General features: G+C 41.3%; 1 protein-coding gene across 3 annotated transcripts in view; it reads left to right on the top strand.

Moving 5' to 3' along the window:
• The window catches only part of LOC145337544 (constitutive coactivator of PPAR-gamma-like protein 1 homolog), a 124670-nt gene that overhangs the window by 59648 nt on the left and 44669 nt on the right, over positions 1-20353 (top strand). For 2 of the 3 annotated variants that reach the window (XM_080182340.1, XM_080182354.1), the window contains exons 7-10: positions 1756-2072; positions 4352-4484; positions 6522-6770; positions 18711-18885. In XM_080182340.1, coding sequence (XP_080038466.1) covers positions 1756-2072; positions 4352-4484; positions 6522-6770; positions 18711-18885 — 874 coding nt within the window. The remainder of the gene's footprint in view (positions 1-1755; positions 2073-4351; positions 4485-6521; positions 6771-18710; positions 18886-20353) is intronic. The other variant, XM_080182346.1, reaches the window with a different exon arrangement.

Raw genomic sequence — 20353 nt, 5'->3', positions numbered from 1 at the left:
TTTGAATTATACCATTAATCTAAGTCACTCTGATCATATTTGGTTTTACAAGATACTAAAATTTTAGAATGGTGGGCGTATTGGCAAAACATATGTCATACTGTGTCCTTGGCTGGGTTTAGATCCTGGGATAATTGACATATAATTGATATCATCACCTCTGACATTTAACCACAAGAATATTAATGCTGATAAGTTATTTAGGGAAGTGGTTAGAAGCATTGTTAATATCTTAAAGAATTGGATTGGGGTGGGGGAAGTGGGTGCAATTATTATTTAACACTAATTCCTGCCAATGCACGATGGCCACCAACAGCGTTCCTGTGCAGTTGCACAGCTCCACACACGAGGAAATCTAATTATGCTTCATTCAGCTGGCCAACCAATGACGTTACAGGACAAGGGCATGCTGATCGTGCATACATGAACTTCAGAATTCAGTGCTTTTTTAGCTGTGGAGAAAGAGAAGCCTGTGCTGTCCCTCTCTGTTTCTCCAGCAGCCAGCCTTCCACATGCTGACAACAGAAGAGGTGACCAGACAGTGCAACTGAGTCTACAATAGGCACCATGTAAACCATGAAATCTGACACACTCCCCCTATCAATGATACTTTCTGCAGCTCCTACAAACCTTCCCAGACTGCACACATTTCCCTATCTTGGTGACCTCCTCCAGTCCCTGCAAACCTCTGTGATTTGCTGCAGTTCTAACCTTTTGGCATTCTTCATTGCTCTTCAATTGCCATCCATGTTTTCAGCTGCTAAATCTCTCATGCCTAGAATTAACCTCCTTTGGATGCTTGCAAATTTATACTCAGAGTGCACATTAGAAGAACCCCACCACCCAACTTTGATGATTTGAGTAGCACCATCTATGGTCCTGGCTGCTGCTTCTTCTCTTGCTTCAAATGACATCACAAAGCAATCTGTTCAAAATGCACACGCATGTACTTTAGTTGTACATAGGAATTGAACAAATGGTGATGTTTCCACTTATGCTTACATATGTACACATACAGCCTGGTGGCACAGAGGAGGTGGAACAGTGGTTCACACTGCTGCCAGAGACCCAGGTTCAATTCCAGCCTTGGGTGACTGTTTGTTTGGAGTTTGCATGTTCTCCCTGTGTCTGTGGGGATTTCCTCTGGTGCAGTGCTCTGCTTTCGTCCCACAGTCCAAAAATGTGCAGGTTAAGATGACTGGCCATAGTAAATTGCCTCTTAGTGTCCCAGGATATGTAGATTAGGGAGACAAGCAGGGTGAGTATGCAGGATTACGGGCTAGGGTCTAGGTGGGACGCTCTGATGGAGTCGGTGCAGACTTCATGGGTTGAGTGGCCTCCTTCTGCACTATAAGGATCTATCATATCTTCCTTGGTCATTTTGCTGATCTGATGTACTTTGTAGCTTATTTATATGCTTAAGTGAATGTACTGCTTTAATCTGCTGTATCATCTGCTGAAAAATCGATTTAATGTTCAGTTAAATTGGTGAGATTGGGACCATCATCTGATCATAAAGACTTTTGTATAATGCCAAACTCTTGAATGGATAAGGAGGATGAAAGAGCTTGCATTTATGTAGTGCCTTTTCTGTCTCAAAATGTCCCAAAATAATTTAGAATCACAGGAGTACTTTTGAGATATCAATTAAGTTATGTAGCTTTCTATATATGAAACTGTATATACTTGTGCAGTTCAACAATATTCAAAGACTAAGAACAGTCATGAAGTAACATCATTTGTTTCATTTGTCAGGGCCAACCATTAACTGGCCAACCTACCACATCAGGACCAGGAACTTCAGACTTGTATTCAGTAAACAAAGATCAGCCTTCATCATTAGGTACATACCAGCCTGCCCTGCCTGACCCCAGCCTCACCCTGGAATCCAACAACAATTACAGTAACATTCCTCACGAAGGGAAACATACTCCTTTGTATGAGCGTTCCTCACCAAATATCTCTACGGCTTCAGCTGTGAGTCCAAATCACTGTGGCATAGAGGCTCCATTTTTCCCAGCTTCTTCAACATCTTCTTCATCTGATAATGAGGAAAATAGAGGTGCTACTAAGTAAGTATTTACTTCATTTGTTGGCAAAATGTTGCATTAACAAGCTGGCTACAAGATGTTAAACTGAAAGTAAGATTTTCTAAGTAGGTCTCTATTCCTGAGTTTTTGTGAAATAGGCTGAGTTTTCTAATGAAATGCAGATTCCTTGTATTACTAGATGGAAAACCTATTGATAAAAGACTATTTTTGATTGGAAGCAGAAATTAAATGCTGTCTGATTAAATGATTGCACAATATGAGTTTGTCACTGATGTTGCAATGCAGAATTTACTAACTGTTCAAAAGTGTAAAAGCATTAACCAGTTTGTAAAATGGTAGACGCCGTTGGATCAAAAAAAATCAGTATGTAAACCTGTCTATAAAACTTAAATCATTTCAAAAGTAAATTGCAATGCAACTCAAAACTTTCTCATATTTTTCTGAAATTATCTGGCAAATATGTAACATTGTGTAAGAGGGAAAGTGTAGGCAAATTAAACGTGTTCGTGCAGGCTATTCCGAGAAATTGGAATCTGGATCTGAGATATTGTAACTTTCAATAGATGGCAGTTTTGTGATGAGCAGAATATTCTTTTTAGTCCATTTGTTTCATTATGTAAAAATTGTAGCACACATAAAAAATTAGCTTGTGCAAACTCCCTTTTCAATTGATAGCAGCAAGTCCATTATTTCGCATAAACTGTAGTTGGGCTTGGTGTAAAATGGAGCACCAACTTCCAGAAAACTTAGATGGTAGATTTTAATGTGCAGTCATATTTTTACTTAAAACATCATGGTCAGCACAGTCTCTTCAAAACTGGTTGGATGTTGATGAATAATTAATTATCTTTCCACTTAACTAGCATTTGTGTGAACAATTGTACTATTTGCTGGGATAATGCTATGGATGGATGAATGATCTTTAGCATGCATTTCTTACTTCTGTTTAGTAACATTCAGCCATTGAGATTCAAAACACATTTTTATATCCTAGAATCCCTACAGTTCAAAGGGAGTTTGTACCTACTATAATCCCACCCAGGCCCTATTCCCGTACCCCCACACATTTCCCTGATGCTAGGGTCAATTTAGCATGGCCAATCCACCTAACCCGTACATCTTTGGATTTGGGAGGAAACAAGAGTACCCAGAGGAAACCTATGCAGACTCGGGGAGAACGTGCAGACTCTGCACAGACACTGACCGAAACTGGGAATTGAACTCGGCTCCCTGGAGCTGTGAGGTAGCAGTGCTAACCACTGTGCCACCCTGCTGCCCTATATGTTAGATGGAAAACTAGTACTTGCTGAGAAAGCTGAAAAGCAATGATTTAAAACATTAATCACAGATATACAGCATTTAGATTAGAGCTGAAGCTATAAAATCTGACAAATCACATCTATTTTGGTGCTTATGTGTCACATGAATAATTTGAAAAATGTTTACTGCTGATTATTTTTTGATTTTTGCATAAATGTTGACAATGCTTATTAAAATGCATTCTGTTGAGCAAATGTGTGGAAAGCTACTGCAAGGTCCAAACTGTGCTGTAATTTTATAAGCACTTAATAAAATCTGCATTTGATGAATGATGTGGTTGCCTTTTACAAAAATATCACTAAAATAGATAAAAAATTTAATCATTTTGAGCAACTGGTTGTGCGATTTTTGAGTACGACGTTATTTTTAGAATTTATATTACATTTTATTTTAAGATTAGTATGAAATGAGGTTTACTCAAAGAACGAACTGGATGAATTGGATTTAATTCCATTTGATTGTTTTGTGACTTATGTCATCGATTTATGAGGTTAGGCCCATTTGGCCAGTGTATTTATTCCCGATTTGAATCATACTTCTACAACACAATTAGCATAACCAAAACATTATATTCTGAAATTTAACCGACATCAGCACTGATAAACTAGTGTCCCTAAATAAGACATCTTCTCCGCTCACTTTGAACAAATGCTTCAGCATATTGATTAGTGTGTGTCAAATGTATTAAAATGAACTAAAGGGATGAGAAGATAAATAATAGGTTAGTTGTCTCAGCAGATCTTTTTTAGAAAAGCTTGGACAATGTAAAACATTGAGATTATGGGTGGCAATCATCTTGGTAAGGCAAAGTACTGTGGAAGTAAGTAAGTGAGGTAATAGAAAAAAGCATGGGGGTGGAAAATAGAGCGAGAGAGGAAACAAATACCTGCAAGTTGAAAATGTTACATTTGCTGTTCTAGTCTTTAGATACCTAGTGTTGAGCAGAACAGTTTCAATGCCACCTGTTTCTTTTCTCTTAGTCATGTTGCTGAACTACATCACCAAGTTGGGCATGTATTAGCTTGGGAAAAATCTGGAAATCAATCTGAAGTTCTAGAAAAAACCTCTGGGGGAAGTCATCAGAAAGGTGTTTGTATTCGCAATGAAACAAAGGTACTGTGATCTTAATTGACACTTCCATAAGCAATTACAATGCAAGCATGTTGGTCATAATCATAGAGTCATCCAACATGGAAACAGGCCCTTCGACCCAACTTGTCCATGCCACCCTTTTTTTGAAACCCCAAAGCTAATCCCAGTTGCCCACATTTGACCCATATCGCTCTATACCCATTTTCTCCATGTAACTGTCTAAATGCTTTTTAAAAGACAAAATTGTACCTGCCTCTACTGTTACTTCTGGCAGCTTGTTCCAGATATTCACCAGCCTTTGTGTGAAAAAAATTGCCCCCCTGGACACTTTTGTATCTCTCCCCTCTCACCTTAAACCTATGTCCTTGAGTTTTAAACTCCCCTACTTCTGGGAAAAGATATTGTCTATCGAGCTGATCTGTGCCCCTCATTATTTTATAGACCTCCAAAAAAATCACCTCTCAGCGTTCTATGCTCCAGAGGAAAAAGTCCCAGTCTAAACAGCCTCTTTATAACGCAAACCATCAAGTCCTGGTTGCATCCTAGTAAATCTTTTCTGCACTCTTTCTAGTTTAATAATACCTCTTCTATAATAGGGTAACTAGAACTGTACACAATATTGCAAGTGTGGCCTTACCAATGTCTTGTACAACTTCAAGACGTCCCAACTCCTGTATTCAATGTTCTGACCAATGAAACCCAGCATACTGAATGCATTCTTCACCACTCTGTCCACCTGTGACTCCACTTTCAAGGAGCTATGAACATGTACCCCTGGATTTCTTTGTTCTGTAACTCTCCCCAGTGCCCTACCATTAACTGAGTAAGTCCTGCCCTGGTTCAATCTACTAAAATGCATCTCCTCACATTTATCCAAATTGAACTCTATATGCCATTTGTCAGCCCACTGGCCCAATGGATCAACATTCCGTTGCAATTGGAGATGACTTTCTTCACTGTCCATTGTGCCATCAACCTTGGCGTCATCTGCAAACTTACTAACTATGTCTTCTATATTCTTATCCAAATCATTAATATAAATGACAAATAACAGCGGACCTAGCACTGATCTTGAGGCACACTGCTGATCAGAGGCCTCCAGTTTGAAAAACAATGCTCTACAACTACCCTCTGGCTTCTGTGAAGAAGCCAATTTTGTATTCATTTAGATATCTCCTGTGAGATTTAACCTTATGCAACAACCTACCATGTGGTACCTTGTCAAAGGCCTTGCTAAAGTCCATGTAGGCAACATCAACTGCACTGCCCTTATTTACCTTTTTGGTTACCCCTTCAAAAAACTCAATCAAATTTGTGAGACATGATTTTCCACTCACAAAGCCATGCTGACTGCCCTAATCAGTCCTTGTGTCTCAAAATACCTTCCAATAACTTACCCATCACAGATGTAAGACTCACTAGCTTCTCGTTCCTAGGCTTTTCTGTGCAGCCCTTTTTAAACAAAGGCACAACGTTTGCCACCTTCCAATCTTCAGGCACTTCACCTGTGACTATCGATGATTCAAATATCTCTGCTAGGGGACCTGCAATTAGCCTCCCACAATGTCCTGGGATACACTTCATCAGGTCCCGGGGATTTATCTACCTTGATATGCTTTAAGACTTCCAGCATTTCTTTCTCTGTAATATCTACACTCCTCAAGACATCACTATTTATCTCCCCAAGTTCCCTAACATTCATGTTTTTCTCAACAGTAAATCTGATGAGAATTATTCATTGAGAATCTCATCCACCTATTGTGGATCTGCACATAGGTGACCTTGTTGATCCTCAAGAGGCCCTGCTCTCTTCCTTGTTACTCTTCTGGTGCTAGCTTAATGTCTCAAATGGCAGGATTTTACAGCCAAAACCGCAAAATCCCATTTGAGATCAACAGATCTTCCCGTGCTCTGCCCCTTGCCCGCTCCAATTCCCATGGCGGGCAGGCCGATAAAATTCCAGCAGTTGTTTTTCGTTGCAGTTTTTTTTTCAGAATATGTAGATCTGTATGTTATACTTTGACCCTGGCAGAATGTACTAATGGCTACTTTATGCAGCAGGTAGATGATCCCTCCGGCAATCCTGGAAGCCAAGTAGATACAAAGGTTTCCTCTTCGTCAGCTGGAAGCAGGCTAAGCCAAATCAACACTGACCAGATTCCATCTCTCCTATCGGTGCCTACAAGAAACCACATGGATATAACCACCCCTCCTGTGCCAATGGTAGCTCCAGAGGTACTAAGAGTTGCGGAACACAGACACAGGAAAGGATTGATGTACCCTTATGTATTTCAGGTGCTCACAAAGGTAAGCCCAAATACTGCCCACTATGTACAATTAAGCTGATTTACCTTAAAGGTTACTGCTTAAAAAACATGGCTACCATGAAGAACTGCAAACTGAATGTATAGGCATTAGGAATGTCATGGAGAATATGTCTTTGGACTTCCAAAAAGCATTTCAACAGTGTCACTTAAGCTGCTGGTTTAAAAAATGATGATTGATGAGGGCCAGATCAATCAATCAGCCACACATGTTCTGCGTGTTTACCTTTGGCGCCCTTTCAGCTGGACATTCCATCCTAGCTGGAAGAACAAAGCTTTGGTGCAGCAATTCAGGAGAAGGCTGATGGAGAGGAACAGCACAGAAAACATGCCCCCTTTTTATGACATCAGCTGTCAGACCCAGATAAGTTTTTAAAGGTCTCAGATTTTTCAGTGGGGTGGGTTATCAGGTCAGGAATGAGGACTTGGGTCAGTGGGCTGGATTGTGCTGCTGATCATTGAGTTTTACCGGAGGTTAGACAGGGTAAGGGTTCTTGAGTAGCTATCCAGGTAAGTAGCATGTATCTTGCCCAAGTCTTCAACACTAAGATCAGTCAGTGCAAGAGATGTTTGCTGAGGATCTACAGCAGTGCAGACCAGCCCATCACAAGTTTAAACTTCCCAGACAATGACAGTGCATGTGTGTGCATAAAGATATCCTCAGGGTTTCCAGTGCGTACCAGCAGCATAAGTTCAGAGCATTGCTGCTCTCGATATTGGAAAATCTGACAGTACTTTTAGGATTGGATGACAGATAAACAGGATAGCATTAAAAGATTCCTTCTAAGATGGGCGAAGGGTAGTTTGTGTTGGAAATTTTCTCCATACTCAACATCTTGAGGAAAAGTAGAACAGGTTAGGCCTGTGCCCACTGGTGTTTAGAAGAATGAGAGGTGATCTTATTGAAGCATGTAAGATCCTGTGATAAGGTAGATAGCGGGGAGCATATTTCCAGGGGAGACTAGAATTAGGAGAAGCATTTTAAGTATAAAAGGCCTCTCTTTTAAGGCTGAGATAGGGAGAATTTGTTTTTTTTGAGCATTGTTAGTATGTTGAATTCTCCTCCCCAAAGTTCAGTGGACGCCAGATCATTGAATTTATTCAAGGCAGAATTAGATTTTTGATAAAAAAGGGTGTCAGCCATGATGTTATTGAGTGGCAAAGCAGGCTTGAAGGGTCTATTATCCCATAAATCCTATATTCCAATACACTGAGCAAGATATAGGCAGACAAAGGTAAGTGCTGAAATAAAGAAGGCAACATTAGATCTTGTGACCAAGCACTTGGTGTGGGGGATCCCATTGGTGTGGCGAGCCGGTAAAATTGTGAGAGGCAAAAACCTAGCTTCGCGTCTGGTTTCCTGCCTCTAGCAATACTACCAGCACCGTGAAGTCGGTTTGATGAGCCTTGTGCCTAGGAAGGGCTTGAGGTTGATTATAATTTTTAAGTCTCAATTTAAATATTATTAGTGAGCCTGGGATGGAATTGTCCAGCCTCATTTGCCTTAAAGGCCTTACCGGTTGAGGTCCTCATTGGCAAGGATCACATATGGTTCTCCCCACCAGTGGGGACCAGACATGATTGTCTTGCCAATGGGACCAGGTGCCATTGAGGCATCCCAGGTGGCAACTGCCAGCCTGGCATCGTGGCATTGCCACTTGGCACTGCCGACTGGGGAGGCGGCAATTGGCTGGGTGGCCTGTGATTCTTGTGCATTTAACCCTGAGAGATTAAGGCGCATGCGCAATACTGCTCCCTAGCAGTCAGCTTCCTGGTGAGAATAGACTCTGTCCATTCCCCCTACTGGCATGAATCACACTTTGCCTCTTTTTTTGCACTAAGTGCTGCACGGTTAAGTCTGAAAGCTTGCCCAAAAAATGGGTGCAATTCTGTCCTGTTTTCACACTCATTCAGAACTTAGAATTTTTTTGATAAGATCACCCCCTAGGTCTAAGAGCTGGACATTAATGAAAACTTAGAAATAAAGGCAGGGATGAAGAGCTGGTGGGGAGGACAGGTTTAATGAGGGAATTCCTGCATTTATTGCCTTGAAAGGCTGAAAACATCACCAATATGAAGTGAAGTGAGGTGATGTGCAAAAGACTACAGTACGAGAAATGTTAAATTCTCTCCATCTCAAAGACTGCCCATTTCTGTTCAGTTACTTTGCCCTTCTCTGCCCCTGCTTTGGCTGAGCTGTTGCTGAAACATTCAGCTGTGCTTTTGCTACCTCCAGATGACTATTTCAGTGGTCCTCTGACAAATCTTTGGTCTTTCACACATGAATTTGAGATTATTTGAAACTCTCATGTCCATATCCTGGCTCACACCAAGTCCTGGGCACCTGTCATCTCTTTGCATGATGACCTGCATTGGCTCTAAATGTACCTATGCCTCAGATTTAAAACTTGCTTCCTTGTGTTTAAACCTCTCCAATGTTTGTAGTCCCTAATTATCCAGCTTCCTCCATAGCCTTTCAAGAACACTGTGTTCCTTCAACTCGGGTCTTTTATATGTCCCCCTGTCCTTAACCCTGCCATTCAGGCCATGCCTTTAGCTCTGTAGGCCCTAAAATTTGTAATATTCTTTAAGTTCAAATGGGAATGAATTTGAGCAATCTGAACCCATCTTGGTGTAATTCATGAAACAAAGCTACCAGTAAATTTGCAAAATTTACAATCAGGTTCAGAAGCACAATTCTGAAAAATAGGAAAAATGCAACATGAGTTCTTCTAAGATTGTTTAAACTATGTTGATGGGAAAGTCATCTGGTAAGTACTGTATTTGGGAAGGGAGTGGTTGATACTGACATTGTATGCCAGAAGTTGCTGTTCTCATCCCCCACTTTGATTCTCATACCTTGGCCTCCTGCAGAATATCAAAGAACATGTTAAAAGGTTTCGTTTGGTTTTGTGACAGTAATGTTAGTTTAATTTCTAAGTTTCAATGTTTCTGTAGCTTCTTTTAAATGTTTATATCATTGTAAATAGTGTATCAGTGTAATAGTTATTAAAGTATCAAATTTAATGAAATCTTTTCTATGGATAACCTGGGAGGATGAGGTCATTAAAGCAGATTCCTGAGAGCAAAGTTGCAAATACAGGAATCACTTAGTCCATAGTATTTACATAATTAAATTCTAATTTGACAATAGATTCCTTTGAACAATTGATAATTGTGTAAATTAAGATTTTGAAGTTATCTATCCCAAACACCCAAATAAAATAATCTTGAGACCTTACCCAAGGCTTTTTGAGAACCATTTATTTGAAGTTTTCAATGCTTATGCTTTAACTGCCAGTCAATGCTAACCCACTTGTTGATATTCTGCTTAGAGAAAACCGAGGGCAAACTCCAAACTAGTACTTTTGTTCATGAACAGTGGTTAGCACAGCTGTCTCACAAATGCCAGGGACCCAGGTTCGATTCTGACTTGGGTCACTGTGGAGTTTGCACATTCTCCCCATATCTGCAAGAGTTCTCCCTGGGTGCTCCGGTTTCCTCCCACAGTTTGAAAGTTGTGCTGGTTAGTTTGGTGCATTGACTCAAACTGGCACTGGAGTGTGGCGACTACAGGAATTTCACAGTAACTTCATTGCAGTGTTAATGTAAGCCTTACTTGTGACTAATAAATAGACGTTTACAACTTTAAAAAAGTACACCTATAATTGGGCCAATGTGGAATGAACTTCTTTGAGTTAGGTTTCAGTACCTTGTGAAGCGTTAGGAAAGGTTAACTCATTCTGCTCAGGAAGTCATTCAGAAACTCATTCTCACCAGGAAGGCTCAACTCATTCTGCTCAGCCTGCAAATATCTCGAGAGCCAATGTGCAAGTTTTCTTTCAACATTTTTGCTGTTCTTATCTGATACGTTTTAACATTTTGGTGTCGATCAAGTCCCAGTTAAGCACTGCCACTCTTGTATCATGTTTGTGTCATTTGTGCATAAACGATAAATTATTTTACAAGGAAATATATTTGGTTTTCATGTTTACAACCAAATGATACTAAAGGTTATTTTAAAGTTTTAAGCCTGAATTTTCCCTGAACTGAAGGTTGGGAGCTCTGTAATAGGCAAGTTATGGAAAAGGTTCAACCTAGAAAATGCTGACAGGTTGCAGGTTAATCAGCATCTGTAATGATACATGACAGCTTATGAAATCTTGACTATGTAACCCTTCAGAAAAACAGTTGTAAGCTGAATCATTCTTCAAAAAAGCATCGAAGAAGTAATTTACATTTATGTATGCTTACTGTGCATTTGTAGCATTTTTGTTCTTATTTTGGCCTCCCTTTGTTTTTCCAAAGGATGCACAATGGACCTAACCAAAGCCACAAATAGATCTTATAGCATTACTATAGTACATTATCCAAGAGGGATAATTTGTATGTTTGTATGGTGTTGTAAGCAAGGGCAGAAACCTAACTGGAGATTTTAAAAGTGGATTTGTGGAAAAGAGTGGCATGGATTTTGGAAGTGACAACACTTACAACTTTCAAAACATTGGAAATGGGCCTTGGAAGTGGGACTGAAGTTTGCAATGGTTGAGGAATTGATCCACTGTTGTATTGAAAGGAAGGAAACCATTCATGGTACTAGTTCACAGAGGGGAAGCAAAGTTCAATTGACAGCAACTTAGTGTTTGTGAGAATCAAGGGATTGGGAAGCTTGGTATTTTGAATAGGGATGGCTCGGAGCATGATGCGAACCTGGAGAGGAACTATTGGAAGACACATTCTTGATTGAAATGAGGGTGAGATTGGTGGCCAGTGGTTAACCTGCCCTTCAACAATGACTTTGGACTTCATCAGAGGGTCACCGTTGACCAGAAATCTAACTAGACTAGCCATATCAATGCTGTATTCATGAGAACAGAGCAGAAAGCAAGCACTCTGAAATGAGTGAATCACCTTGATCACTTAGCTTCTCTGTAGTCCAGAAGAATCAAGTCTTGACTGTGAGGAATGTGCACCACTCATGCTGTGTGGTGCAGCCAAAACAGTATTTAAGAAGCTCAACACCATCCACAAGGGGTTTTGTGCTTGATTCTGTTCACAAACATCAAACTATATGTATAGCATACACAATGTTTTGTTATTCATTCATGGCAAATGGATATGTCTCTGGCCATACAAAAGAATTTTAAAGTACTTTACTCATTTGTATATTTCAATGTAAAGAAAGTAGTGAGAGCATTGGCATGAAGTGCCAGCATCAACAAAGGAATGCTGATTGTAGTTCCAGGTCAGACCAGCATATGACTTGGAGGTGAACTTGCACCTACTGTTCTTGCCCTTAAAAATAGAAGACATTGTGAATTTGGAAGGTGCCGTCAAAGAAGCCTGTATGAATTGTGTGGTGTGGATGCTATGTATTGCAGCCATTGTGATGGCGGGGTTAATATTTGTGGTGGATGGGATGTTAACTAAATGGACTGCTTTATCCTGCTTGGCACTGAGCTTCCTGAGTTTTGTTGGAGCTGGATTCGTAGAACACAGAACACTACACAAACAGGCCCTTCGGCCCACAAGTTGCGCCGATCACATCAATACCTCCCAATCCATAGACCTATCTATAACCCCCAATCCTTATTCATTCAGATAAATGCAGTGCATTTGCTGGACTCCTGACTATTAAGTGGTGAAAGGTGCTGGGGAGTTGGTGATTTATTTCTCACAGAATACCCAGCCTCTATTGTACCCTTGTAGCTGCAGTGTTTGTGTCCAGTCAAGGTGGCTTTTCAGTCAGTGGTGACTGCCATTCCCCAGACGTTGTTAGGGGAATTTAGTAGTGGTAATGCCATTGAATGTCATGGGGAAGTAGTAAGACTGTTGTTGGCGTTGGTCATTGTGTGGAAATATAGAAAGAAACATATCTAGAAATAGACAGAAGCATATTTAATTGGAGGAAAAGGAGGCCATTTGGCCCTTTGAATCTGCTAATCATGTCTGATCCTCCATCTCAATGCCCCATATTCCCATGCTGCCTCCAGTTTCTCCTCATCTCAGTCCAAGATGGCCTACTTTGTATGCTGAGACTATGACCCCTTGTTCTAGACACCCCCAGCTAGAGGAAACCACATCCTTGGGTGGCAGGCAAAAGGCAGGGAATTATAGGCCGGTTAGTTTAACGTCTGTTGTAGGTAAAATGTTAGAATCCGTCATCAAGGAGGAAATAGCGAGGCATCTTGAGGGGAATTGCTTGATAGAGCAGACGCAGCACGGTTTCGTTAAGGGGAAGTCGTGTCTGACAAATTTATTGGAGTTCTATGAGGATGTGTCTAGGGCGGTGGATAGAGGAGAGCCGGTGGATGTGGTCTTTCTTGATTTTCAGAAGGCTTTTGACAAGGTACCTCACAAGAGGTCATTGCAGAAGGTAAGGGGGCATGGAGTTGGGGGTAGGGTGTTAGCGTGGATAGAGGATTGGTTGTCAAATAGGAGGCAGAGAGTGGGGTCAATGGGTGCTATTCGGATTGGCGGTTGGTGACTAGTGGAGTGCCCCAGGGGTCGGTGCTGGGGCCTCAGCTATTTACCATTTATATAGATGATCTGGAGGAGGGAACCGAGTGTATGGTGTCGAAATTTGCTGATGACACCAAGATTGGTGGAACGGCAAATTGCGTGGAGGGTGTAGAGAGTCTGCAGAAGGATCTAGATAGGCTGGGCGAATGGGCCAGGAACTGACAAATGGAATTTAATGTTGGCAAGTGCGAGGTGGTCCACTTTGGTAGGAATAATGGTAGGAAAGACTATTACTTACATGGCGAAAAACTGCAGCAGGCGACGGTGCAGAGGGACCTCGGGGTCCTTGTGCATGAGTCGCAAAAACCCAGCCTGCAGGTGCAGCAGGTGGTCAGGAAGGCTAATGGGATGCTGGCCTTCATAGCAAGGGGGATTGAATATAAAAGTAGGGAGGTCTTGCTGCAGCTGTATAGGGCATTGGTGAGGCCGCAGCTGGAGTACTGTGTGCAGTTTTGGTCGCCGTACTTACGCAAGGATATTTTGGCCTTGGAGGGAGTGCAGAGGAGGTTTACTAGGCTGATGCCGGAGTTGAGGGGGTTGAGCTATGAGGAGAGGCTGAATAAATTAGGCTTGTACTCGTTAGAGTTTAGAAGAATGAGGGGAGATCTCATTGAGACGTATAAGATGATGAATGGGATGGATAGGATAGAGGTGGAGAGACTCTTCCCACTGAGAAAGGACAGTAGGACTAGGGGGCACAGCCTCAAGATAAAGGGGTGGGGGGGGCGGTTTAGAACGGAGTTGAGGAGGAATTTCTTCACTCAAAGGGTGATGAATCTCTGGCATTCTCTGCCTGTTGAAGTGGTGGAGGCTGCCTCGTTAAATATTTTTAAGACGCGGGTTGATGGGTTTTTGATAAGCGAGGGGATTAAGGGTTATGGGGAAAGGGCGGGAATGTGGAACTGAGCCACGACAGATCAGCCATGATCTTATTGAATGGCGGGGCAGGCTCGAAGGGCTAGATGGCCTACTCCTGCTCCTATTTCTTATGTTCTAAGTCTGTGCAGCCCTGTCACAATGTTACATTTCAATGAGATTCCCTCCCCCCCACCGCCCCCATTCTTTTAAGCTTCAGTGAATAAAGACCCAGTTGACCCAATCTGTCCTCATGTGCCAATCCTGCCATCCCATGAATCAGTATGGTGAAGCTTTGCTGCACTCCTATAGCAAGTATACTTGGATAAGGAGACCAAAGCTGCACACGATACTCTAGGCGTGGTCTCACCAAGGCCCTGTACAGCAGCAGTAAAACATCTGTTTTCCTGTACTCAAGTCCTCTTGAAATGAGGGTCAACATACTCCTTGTCAGCTTAACTGCTTCTCTCGCTGCATGCTTGCTGTCAGTGACTGGTATAATAGAGCACCCAGGATTCTTTGTAGATCAACATTTCCCAATGTGTCAGCATATAAATAATACTTTGCCATTCTTTGTATCCATCTGTAGTGGATAACTACAAATTTATCCATGTTATACTGCATCTGCCATGTATTTGCCCACCTACTCAACTTATCTAAATCATCTTGAAACTTCTTAATGCCCTCCTCACCACTCATATATCCACCAAACTTTTTGTCATCTGAAATATTATGTTTGGTTCCCTCATCAAATAATTGATGTACATTGTGAATGTCTGGGGCCCCAGTGCTGATCCATGTGGGACCCCACGAGTCACCATCTGCTGCTTCTGAAAAGACCCATTTATTCCTACTCTGTTTCCTGTCTGCTAACCAAATCTCAATCCATGCCAATATATTGTCCCTGATCTGGTACTTTAATTTTGCACACAATCTTCTTTATGTTGAACTTTTATCAAAGGCTTTCTGAAAATTCAAATATACCACACCCACTGGTTCTCCCTTATTTATTCTGCAAGTTGCATCCTTAAAGAACTTGACTAGGTTTATCAACGTGATTTCATGTTGACTTTGTCTAATCGCGTTGATATTTTCTAAGTTTCCTATTATCACGTTCTTTATAATAATACTACTGGATAGTGTTACGTCCCACCTCTCAGCCCAAGAGTGAATGTTGTCCAGATTATCAATGTACAGATACTTCACACCATATGAAGGAGAGCAGGTCATTGATGAAGTAACTGAAAATGATTGGGCCTGAGACACTGCCCTGAGGAACTTTTGCAGTGATGTCCTAGGGCTAAGATGATGGACTTCCAAGAAGCACAATCATTTTCCTTTGTGCTAGTTGGGATTCCAGCCAGTGATGGATTTTTTTCCCTGTCAAATGCTTCCTTGATGTCAAGGGCAGTCACTCTCACCTCACCTTTGGAATTCAACTCTTATGCTTCTGCTTAGACAAAGGCTATGATGAGGTCGAGAGCCAAGTGGCCCTGGCAGAACCCAAATTTCATTTCAGTGAGCTGATTATTGGCGAGTAAATGATGCTGGCTAGCGTTGTGGATGATGCTCCAATCATATTGTTAATTATTGACTGTGAACTAATGGGGAGGTAATTGGCCAGATTGGATTTATCCTGCTTCTTGTGAACTGGATATTTGTGAGCAGTTTTTCATTTTGTGGGTTCCGTGCCAATATTGCAGCTTTACTCGAACAGGAGGGTTAGAGATGCAGCTGGCCTGAGAAAGCACAAGTCTAGCACTGCAGCCAGGGTGCTGTTAGCGCCCATAGCTTGTGCTGTATCAAGGGTACTTGCTGTTTCTTTACCACATGGCATGGACTGGAGACTGGCATCTTTGACTGTGGGGACTTCAAGGAGGATGAGACAATGGGTCGTTCACTCAGCACTTCTGGCTGAAATTTTTCGAATGCTTCAGCTTTGTATTTTGCACTCCAGTGCTGGTTTCACCATTATTAGAATGAAAATATTCATGAAATCTTCTAATCCTGTTAGTTGTTTAATTGTCCACCAACATTCTTGGATGTGACAGGACTGTGGAGCTCTAATTCAATCTGTTGATTGTGAGAACACTTAATTCTGATTATTGCATGCTGTTTCTGCTTTTCAGGATGTCATTCTGTTTTGTAGCTTTTAGTTAAGTCTACCTGGTGCTGCTCCTAGCATGATCTTCTACACTCCTCATTGAACTGGGATTGGTCATCTTGCTTTATGGTAATGGTAAAGTGAAGGACATGCTGGACTGTGAAATGAGAGACAGTAATGAAATATGATGGTCCACGGCACCTCATGGCTGCCCAGTTTGGAGCTGATAGATCAATGCCATATGGCAACCTGGCTACATGACATGATGGACAAGTGAACAAGAACTATTTGTATTTATAAACCCCCTTTAATATGGTAAAATGTTCCAGTTCACTTCACATGAATGTTATCAATCAACATTTGACATGAGATATTGGAGAAAATAACGAAAGGTTTAATAAAAGATATAGATTTGAAGGTTTGCATTAAGGGAAGAAAGAGTGAGAGAGCAGGAGCAACCTAGGGGTTCCAAGGCTTCAAGCCTTGGCAGCTGAAGGTGAGGTCAGTGGTAGACTAATTAAAATCAGTGCTGCTCGAGGCCAGAATGGAAGGAGCACAGCAATCTTAGTGGGTTGTAGGGCTAGAGGAGATTACAAAAATAGACATAAGATAGCTCACAAGGACTGTGTGGTTGTTAATCCAACTAATATTTCCTGAAAAGGAGGCCTATGTGACAGGCAGATTGGTGAGGCCAAGGGCAAGTAACTTCTTAACACTTGCTGCATGCCTAGTTTGGCAACTATGGCCTTGTGGGCTCGGCAACTGTGGTGCTGTGAAACTACTGCTGAGGCGTAGTGAGGCTCCCCACCTGGAGTTCCTTCTGTGCCCTTGTCACCCTCACAGTGCTCCTTTCGTGTGGTGTTCAGTGTGGAGAAGTACTGAATCATTAACTGGGGGAGGGCAGTGGGAGGTTTCCTTCTCTGTGACCTGATGTCATGAGCCTTTGTGCAGTCCAGAGTCAATGTTGAGAACTCCAAGGACTACTCCCTCCTGATTGTATTCTAGTATGCTGCCATTTCTGGTGATCTGCCCTGCTGGAGAGAGAAGACATAATCACAGATGGTACTAGAGGAGTCTGGGCCATTGGCTGATAGGTACAAGTCAATGAAAATTGCAGTGTGAGACTACTTCATACCCATACTGTGGTACAACTCTGCAGATATTTGGCACAGGTCCTCAAATTTTAGTTGGGGGTGGTTGTTGCACTGTCGACTGGGCTGGATGTTCCTTTAACGTGTCTGAATTTGATGCCTAGGTCCATGGTCTCTCCTGTTTTAATCTAAATTTTTGTAGTGGTTTGATGTAATTGAGTGGCTTGCTCACCAATTTCAGACGGCAGTTGAGTCCATCGCATTGCTGTGGCTTTAAAGTCTCATACAAGTCATGCTGGATAAAGATGTCACGTTTCTTTCTCTAAAGACGTTATCAAATGTAGTGTAGTAACTCTCACCAAGCCTACAGCATCTCCCTGAGTTGTGACCTCTATCACCAGGAGTGGTGCGATTTCCAAGTGCTACACAATCCTTTCAGGTATGGTAGTATGGAATATACTGTCATTATTCTTTTGTTGGTGGGTCAAAAGCCTGAAACTTCCTATCTGATTCATTGTGGAGTACCATCTCCACATGAATAACCAAATCAGAACCGTTAGAGAGAGGAGCAATAAGTGTGTGCTCGCCAATCTTGACTACGCCTTGAGGCTAAATTTGGAAGATAAGTATATGTATTTTGCAATAGTAATACCAGTGGAAATGTAGAATATTGTTAACATTTGAATGAAATATCAACAGTAGGTATTATTACTTACGGGCGGCACAGTGGTTAGCACTGCTGCCTCATAACGTCAGGGACCTGGATTCGATTCCCAATCTGTGTGGAGTCTGCACGTTCTCCCCGTGTCTGCATGGGTTTCCTCAAGGTGCTCTAGTTTCCTCCCATAGTCTGAAAAACATTCTGGTTAGGTGCATTAGCCATACTAAATTCTCCCTCAGTGTACTCAAACAGGGTGTGGCAGCTGGGGAATTTCACAGTAACTTCATTGCAGTGTTAATGTAAGTTTACTTGCGACGCTAATAAATAAACTTAAAACTTTGAACCTAAAGACTTATACTAACTTCAGTTGGCTTGCATGTGAGAGTTTCCATTGTTCAGTGTGAACCATGTGATTTTTAAAATCTTTCAATTCCACGTGTTTGCCAAATAGAGAAAATAATGCAGATCAACAAAAATCAGAAATTGATAGTACTGTCTAGCGACACAATGTTAATGTTTCAGAACAATAACCTGTCATGATAATCAAAAGGATTTAAGAGATGTAACAGCATTAAGTACAGAGCCAAGGGTGGGTTGGGGAAGAGGAAGATGGAGAAGGAAGACTAAAAGGGAAAGTCAACAGAAATGGTTTACAGTTTCTAATGATGAATACTTTGTTTCTAATTATAGGGTGAAATTAAGATCTCTATTAGCATAGAAGATGAAGCCAATAAAGATTTGCCTCCTGCTGCTTTGCTGTATAGGCCAATACGGCAGTGTGTATATGGAGTCCTCTTTAGCCTGGCTGAGGCTAGGAAAAAAGCCGAAAGACTTGCACTAAGAAAAAATAGATTCCCTACTGAAAGTAAGTTAATTTTGTCTTTTACACTGGATGTTTATAGCACAACATCATAAAATTTATACTGAGATTTTGAAAAAATACAGTAATTTGATCAAGCAAATGCAGGTCAAAAAATTGTTTCTGGATTCCAAACTAAAATGGCTTGCATTTGGAAGTGCAAGATGTTTTGTTGGGCACAGAGGGCGAATATCAAAAATGTGTAACATAAATGAGCCATTTTTGAATGCCGTTTGACCTGAACTAAAAAATGTTTATTCTTTCTTTTGGTTAATGAGTTGCATTGCGTATGGCTTGGGATTGGAAATTGAGATTGTGTGTTGTGGTGTAGGGGAAGGAACCAGCATAGGCTTCAGATTGCAGTTGTGTTGGGGAATTAAAATATCCTCAGTGCATCCTACTCATCCCCCTCCATTCACTCACGCTTCTGTCCACATCCTCAGAGTATCATAGAATGCCCACAGCGCAGGAGGCCATTCGGCCGATCTATTCTGCACCAGCTCTCCAACAGAGCATCCCACTCGGGCCCTATCCCTGTGACCCCACTCATCCCCCTAATCTACACATTTTACGTCATTTGTCTCTTCAAACTACTCATGCTGGTACTTTACATTCCCTTTCTTACTATATCCTCAATTACATCAGTATCTCAACTGCTCTCCTTTTGAGCTTTCTTATCTACTGCTGTATATCTACTATCTTTCTCAGTTTTATGGTTACTGAGCTGAAGGATATCAGTTCACAGAAATAGAAGTTTTTTCACTTTTAGCCCTCAGTGTCAGCAGAGTTTGAATTAAATATTCAGTCAACTGACCCACCAGTCAGCCTTAAGCTCATTAAACACATACATTCCTGTGCATTATTGACAATTTTCCTGTTGGCCTAATGATGACAGTTTGATTTGTTTTTTTTTGTCCTTTGAATTTGTACTTGCTGAGATGAACACTATCCAAATTTAACTTGCACCTTCTCTGCCTGGAAAGGTTGCAAGTTTATATTAAATATGGCTAATGGCTGAATAATTCGGTATTGCATATATTCCTATCAGGGGCCTCTATTCAATTTCAGTCCTTAACAATTGAATAAAACTACGTTCTGTGTCTTAAAAGGTTGTAAGTGAAATTTGGATCAAAAAAGTATTTCAGTGGGTCATTTAAAATTGAACTTGAAACGACTTCAGCAGTATATGGCTTTTCCCAGACCTGAGCTAACTGTCTGTGTTGAGTCTTGTAAAACTTGTTTTGATGATTTTTTTTATAAACTTTACCCTTAATGACCAACTCCAGATAAGGATTTGCAAGTTTCATCAATAAGAGGGCTGAAATCTAGATAAATGGAGATCCAAATCTATCTTGAGTATAGATTTTGAATTATGAGCATAAATGTTTAAAAGAGAAGTTAAGTCACTTGATCTCTGACTGCCACTGTTGAAGTGCAATTGTGTTTAACTCCTAGTATTGACATGCAACCTCCT

Source organism: Carcharhinus amblyrhynchos, chromosome 3, assembly GCF_965287045.1.
Source record: "Carcharhinus amblyrhynchos chromosome 3, sCarAmb.v2.hapA, whole genome shotgun sequence".
NCBI classification, from domain to species: Eukaryota; Metazoa; Chordata; class Chondrichthyes; order Carcharhiniformes; family Carcharhinidae; genus Carcharhinus; species Carcharhinus amblyrhynchos.
The sequence above is the reverse complement of the archived record's forward strand: the minus strand, read 5'-3'. Positions and strand labels throughout refer to the sequence as shown.